Below are 6,741 nucleotides of genomic sequence, written 5' to 3'. Positions count from 1 at the left end.
CGCTCACGGGCGCGGGGAGCGCGGGGGAGGCCGCGCGCGGGCGCGCGCGCGCGGGAACTGCCCCCCCTCCCGCCCCGCCGCACATGGTGCGTCCCCGCCGCCCGCCCTCCTGCCGCAGCCAGGTGCGCCGGGTGCGTAGCGTGCGCAGAGTGCGTAAGCGCGGCCATGCGGGCGGCGAGGCGCCTTGCGCAGGCTACGCCGGCTGCGCAGCGCGGGCGCAGCGCGCGCGGCCGGCGCAGGGGGCGCTGTTGGCGCAGCGCGGGGGCGGGGGGATGAGTTTGCGCTTTTGAGGGAGGCGGCTGGTTCCGGCCGCGCCGCGCAGGCCCCGCGGAGCGGCGCGACACGGAGCGGGGCGACCCGGCGCCGCAGCCATGAGCTACGACCGCGCCATCACCGTCTTCTCGCCGGACGGGCACCTCTTCCAGGTGGAGTACGCCCAGGAGGCGGTGAAGAAGGGCTCCACGGCGGTGAGTGAGCGAGCGGCCGTTGGGAGCGGAGCGGCCGTTGGGAGCGGGGGGAAGGGGGCCGCGCTGAGGCGAGGGCGCGCGGCCTCATCGCGAGCGGGAGCGCAGCGCTCTCCCGGCCCGGCCTGCCGGGCCTGGGCCTGCCGCGGGGCCGCAGCCCCCGAGCTCGGCTCGCTGAGCCCCCTCTCACCCGCCATGAGAGTCCCTTGGCTGTGGAAACGCGCGGGAGAGCTTCGGAGCCATCGTTGAGCTTTGAAATAGTTTAAAATATTCTCTTACACTCAACATCCCTTCTATGAAATAAAGAGTTGAAGAGCTGTGTGTTAGAGGGACCCGGCCGCCGCACTGGCCATTTGACCTTGCCCAGGCCACGCAGCCAAGTGAGCGGTGCTGCTGCCTGCCTGCTCCAAGGGAGCAAAGTTGTTAATTGACTGCTGAAAAATAACGATCCCTGTAATTCGTTATTCTACACACCGTGCAAATGGTCATACCGTGTACTAGCATAAACTGCAGATTCCCGTAGGTTGGGAAATCTGTCATTACGGGGAGGTGACTTTCCAACTTTTGGAGACAGTGAGAAAAGCAAAAAAAGCCAGAGAACTTAATGTTTGGGTTAAGAACAACCATAAAAAGATGCATTCTCAAACAGACTCCTCCTCTGTCTTCCTCACACACCTACCACCACTGTCCACCCCAAAAAATGGAGGTGCTGTAAAAGTGGAGCTACCATTTAATAAAACTTAGATGTAGCTTATCCCTTTTTGGATCTCTTAGTGGTTTTAGAAAGACTTGTAACACATAAGAGAAAGGCCACCATATAAGAACAAATTATACATGCCCTCCTATGGAAAGGAGCTGCGTTTAAAAGTATAGAAGGCCCATTTGGAGATTTTACTTGGTTTAATCTTAAGTGTTTGTGGCTCTGATTTGAACAACACCAGTGGACCAGCCATCCTGACAGTCTTACCTTGATCCTGCTTCTGTACCTAAGGCAATGGCTTCATAACCAATTTAAGCTTATTTAGGGTCTTGCTGCTACCAAAAAGAATAGTTCCAGCCACTCAGTCTTGTTACCTTTCGGGGTTTAATTTTCAGCAGGGTCACCTACCTTACCCTCTTTCCTGAGTAGCTGCATAAACACTGATTCTGGTATTGGGAAGAGTTGGGGAAAAAACAGCTGCGAGGAGTGGGAATATACCCCTCAGGAGCAGCATAGATTTAAATGGTGTAAGCTGATTATGAAAACACATTCTGGAATCTAATGCAATTTCTCTTCTTGCATCAGTCCTTTATTTTTCAGGCTGTTGCAATAGAAAACAGCATATTGGCTTCATTTTTTTTTTCTATTCATTTTAGTAAGGTCTGTAACTACTGTTTTTTGGGGCGTATCTTAACTGTTTCTTCTCTCTTGCACATTAAAGGTTGGAGTAAGAGGGAAGGATATTGTTGTTCTGGGTGTGGAGAAGAAGTCTGTGGCAAAACTTCAGGATGAAAGGACTGTACGGAAGATCTGTGCCCTTGATGACAATGTCTGCATGGCTTTTGCAGGTATGTGATCTCTACAGGGTTTCGAGTTAGGTTTAATAGTTATTGGATCTTTGGGAAGGTTTATGAGTTCTGAAAACAAAAATGCTTTGCATAACTGGGGAAGGAATACATACAGTTGTTTGTTCTTTTTGAATGAGACAGCTCAGTATATGTATAAATGTATATAGAGAGTGATGTAATGAAAGGAACCATTTGTTGGAGCTAACAAGGTCCTCTGGGTTAAACATGAGGATGAAAAGAAACAAGTGCTGTGTCACTGGCGCAAATATAGCTGTGTGGTGTAGAGGAGCAGGGATACATGTTAGTACATATCACAGGAGCGATAAGAGGCATTAATCAGTTATAGGTACCTTTTCCTGTGGGCAGCAAGCCAAAAAAAAGCTAAGCTTTGAAAAAGGTCTTGCATAAAACAAAGAAAAATCTTACAGTCTAATTCAGAAGGTTTGCTCTGAATGAACAATGTGTCCCCAGTGGTTTGAAGTATAAAAATTGTACTTTTTTATCTCTTTTTTTTTCCAAATGCCTTGACCAATTTCCATTGTTCCGAACTTACACAAGGGGCATGGAAGTGTGTGTGTGTCTTTATTTTTATTTATTTTTATATATATTCCTTAAGAGCTTTTTCTTTGAAACAAGTTTCAAGCCTTCATACTTATTTTCAGCAACTAGCATTATACTGATACATCCCCAATAACTAAACCAAATTTAGCGGGAAGGCTCATAATTAGGGGGATTGTATAAGAAATTATAACCAAAATGTTTGAGAATTGAAATTGCTTTGCTGAACGGCTGGTTGATGGAACGCTTTCAGTCTGCCAGTAGTGTTCTGATAATACTACATAGTTTTGGACCAAGTAATCTAACTCACAGATGTGGAAGTTGTAAGCTAAAATTTTCTACTTAAACTCCTCCTTATTGCTTCAAAAGTGCTTTTCCTGCACTGCAAACTTGAGGAAAGTGTAATCTCATTTGCTGTGTGACGTGCTGTTCGTTTTTGATCAACCCTGGCCCCTTTGGGGCAGACTAGATGTGTTATTTGTGCGTGCAGCATGAAGCGTGAGCCCGCACGTGCACTGAGCGCATTCTTGTTTCAGGGCTTACAGCTGATGCCAGAATAGTTATAAATAGAGCTCGTGTAGAGTGTCAGAGCCACAGACTCACGGTGGAGGATCCTGTCACTGTGGAATACATCACGCGCTACATCGCCAGCCTGAAGCAGGTATGTTGAACTCTACGGATACCTTTCAAATATGGTCAGTGAGCAGCACTTCAGACCTGGAAGAAAATACACGTATGTTTTATATTTGATATTCATGAATATAAATAAACTATAATGTTAAAATGAACTGCAATGTCAAAATATGCCCAACTGCATTTTGTCATAAAACTATTAAATTGCCATTGCATTAAACTATTTTTCAGCAACTGGTGGGGATTAACAGAAGTCTTTCTCATCTACAGATGCAGCAGTATAGAAATGATAATAGTTTTTTTTTTTTTTTTTTTTTTTAATAATTATTAGTCTACCAGAGCAGAATACTACTTTGGAATTATTTCCTTACAGAAATCTTACTGTAGTCTTTCATTTTGGCCCATTCCCAAATTCTCTAAAACTGTTACAAACTGTAACAGTTTCACTGTCTTAACTATATTCCTATTAAAATAGTGCTGCTGATATCAGGCCTCCTTGCTCATGAGCACTGCTTATGTGCAATGTGGCAACTATTTAGCTAAATTGATGCCAGGGAAACGGCTATAACTTGTGTTTTTTCCTTGCAACTTAGCATCATATGCAGTGACAACTATGTCCTCTAATAGAAAAGTTGCAAACCACTGTTGAAAACTGACTTTGTGTTCAAATGTAATCATCTGCTTTCTTAGCTTCTTAAGTGTGCTTGTCGGAACATAGTTTTATATGTGGGCTTTTAGTCCGCTTCTTGGCAGTAGCCTGCAGACAGAAAGATTCTTTTCTGATAACTAATCATGTGGAAAACTTCATGCATGCTAAGGAGCTGAAAATGAACTTCGTCCTACTTGATTACTTGTGAGCTCTTGTAAGGCAAGGAATACTAACCTCAATAGGTCAGTAAAAGAGACTGTTAAAATACTTCTAATGCCTTTTTTGGTTATAACTTCTACAGATTCTGCTTTTTTGCTCTAGAAAAGCTTTTGGAAACATTTCTGAACAAATATGTCCCTTTTTCTTACCAGAGATACACTCAAAGCAATGGCCGCAGACCTTTTGGGATCTCTGCTCTTATTGTGGGATTTGACTTTGATGGAACTCCCCGGCTGTATCAGACTGACCCATCTGGCACTTACCATGCTTGGAAGGTGAGCTGGTTCCGTCTGTCTGATACGTGATGAAATATTCAAGAGTTAATGTCTCTGTTAAAGAGAGACTGTCAAAAGGAGATGTAACTAGGCAGATGGTGCTGGCTCACAGCTGCAGAAGTCCTTAGTGATCAAATCTACAAAATAACTCATGTAAGATTGTATAAGCTATAAAATAGCTTGCAATTATACAAGTGTACAACCTGTGTAAATGGCATCTTAAGGCAACAAGAAAAAGCCTTCTATGTGTAATCTTTTGTTCAATGTTTTCAGGCTAATGCCATTGGCAGGGGAGCCAAATCTGTGCGTGAATTCCTGGAGAAAAACTACACCGATGAAGCCATCGAAACAGATGACCTAACTATTAAACTTGTCATCAAGGCTCTTCTCGAGGTGAGTGCTTCAGAAGCCTAGTTTGACTTTCCACCATGCATCTATTGACCTCTTGAATATGAGTACATAGAAACATGCGAGCCCCAGGGAAGCACTATAAAATAATCTGCTAAAACTTGGTGTTGTGAACTGAGGGCGCTGTGTGTTTGAATGTGGCACTAAGTTCAAGCTTCAGAGTATTTAAGGCAATGCTTTCCATAATTCACACAGAAGAATTTACTAGCAGTTTTCTGGGGAGGAAAATAGACCAGTTCTGGCAATTAAAACAATTGGCTTAGTGCATCTTTGATACATGTGCACTATGTTTTGCTTTTGTATTAAAATTTAAGGTAGAAAGTTTAGGTCTGTAGTCAGAAATGGAAATTCTGGAAATGTGTTCTCAGTAATGAGTGCCCTGGTACTAGAAGAGTTTTTTTTGCTAGAGTTGTACTAAGGGGAAGGAGACCTTGGGGCTACCAAGCAAAATTCTTCTTGGCTATCTCCCCAGCTGTGAAGATTTTAAAGGTGCTTGTTAGAATTAACTAATGGATGGGCTCTTAACTTTTATTCAGGTTGTACAGTCTGGTGGGAAAAACATTGAGCTGGCAGTTATGAGACGAGATCAGCCACTGAAAGTAAGATGTTGTTTTGCTCCTTTTCGAAGCATGTTTCCCTGATACTGCTCTAGGTTTACAATAACTGCCAGTCCTTAATCACCCATTCTGCTTTGGCAAATGCTCTTATTTGCTATTAGTGACCAAGGAATGCTTAATGTTGCTTTGTCTGCACAATGTAGCTGTGTCTATATAAATGACACAACTTTCTGTTCCTGTCAGCATTACCTATCACTTACTAATACAACTTTGAGGCTTTTATCTTGAGGGTCACTTGTTTTTCTCTCTTAAGATTTTAAGCCCTGAAGAGATTGAGAAGTATGTTGCTGAAATTGAAAAAGAAAAGGAAGAAAATGAAAAGAAAAAACAGAAGAAAACATCATGATGACTGAAATTCAACTGCTTAGCTGCTTTTTAATTCAAGAGATGGGTTACTCTGTATAGACAACACATAGGCATTCCATTTATTCATATGGTGGCCCTCCTGAGACATACAATAAACCTACTTTTTTTTTTTAACTCTTATTTTAAAGATTTTTTTTCCTTTAATTTTAATGACCCTGCAACTATTTTGGTTGACTACAAAATAGCAAGAAAGACCCAGGGAAGAACAAAAGTTTACTTTTTTTTTTTCTCTTCTCCCTGACACTTCACTTCCATGTTTCTCTTCCCCTCTGTCTCAGGTGTTAGCTTTACTCTTTAGCTGGTTGTTGTTATAGTGTTGCAAGCCCTAAGAAGCATGATGATTTATTTTTTTTCCCTAAATTGTACTTCTGGATTTCAAAGCCTGGCACACTTGTACTGCACTTACCTCTGAAGAGCACTGTGAAGGAGGAGGGTGTAATGCTTGGGGAAGCATGAGATGGGTGTAGGTGTATCAGAGCAGCTGGGTGCAGACTTGCTCTTTCACTAGTTTTTGCACCATTCATCTGGTTCAGAATAAAGTGTTGCTGTTGTGACTGCCCACTAGGGGATTTACAGACCTGTGCCTTCCTGCTGCTCAGTAACAGCACAGACTCACCTACCGCAGCTGTCACTAAGGGCAAAGCTCTAGTCAAACTTCTCTTCTTGCACTTCAGTTTGTGCTAGTGCTGCTGTCCAGGGTAGGAGGGACAGTCTGTTCCTGCTCCAGTCTGTTGTTACTGTTCCCATGCAGCGTCTTGCCTCAGTTCCCTCTTCCTTCCTGGAAGGGAAGATCCTGTACCTTCTCTAAGTAAGAGAACTACTTCTATACTATTACACTACTAAAAAGCATGTGTTAGATAGTTTCCAAAGCCCAGAAAATGGTTCTATTTACTGTTCAATAGACTTTGAAACAGGCACATTTGGAAAGGGCAGGTGATAATTGGTTCTGTCTGCTTTTTTTAAAAAAGCATAAAAGAGTTGGCTGTGAAGCAAGGTTTGGGGAG

The 6,741-nt window shown here is 43.5% G+C and overlaps 1 protein-coding gene across 1 annotated transcript; it reads left to right on the top strand.

The window, feature by feature from the left end:
• The first annotated feature begins 267 nt into the window (after nt 1-267).
• On the top strand, nt 268-5,851 carry PSMA7 (proteasome 20S subunit alpha 7). Its single transcript, XM_088529013.1, has 7 exons — nt 268-467; nt 1,886-2,012; nt 3,107-3,231; nt 4,224-4,346; nt 4,620-4,739; nt 5,291-5,353; nt 5,625-5,851. Exons 1-7 carry the CDS (start codon nt 372-374, stop codon nt 5,715-5,717), a joined length of 747 nt encoding a protein of 248 aa, XP_088385139.1. The 5' UTR covers nt 268-371; the 3' UTR covers nt 5,718-5,851.
• The last annotated feature ends 890 nt before the right edge of the window (nt 5,852-6,741 follow it).

This window comes from Tinamus guttatus, unplaced genomic scaffold (genome assembly GCF_059628265.1).
Source record: "Tinamus guttatus ecotype Peru unplaced genomic scaffold, ASM5962826v1 Tinamus_guttatus_pri_ptg000027l, whole genome shotgun sequence".
NCBI classification, from domain to species: domain Eukaryota; kingdom Metazoa; phylum Chordata; class Aves; order Tinamiformes; family Tinamidae; genus Tinamus; species Tinamus guttatus.
Note: the sequence above shows the minus strand (reverse complement) of the source record. Positions and strands in the feature narration are given on the sequence as shown.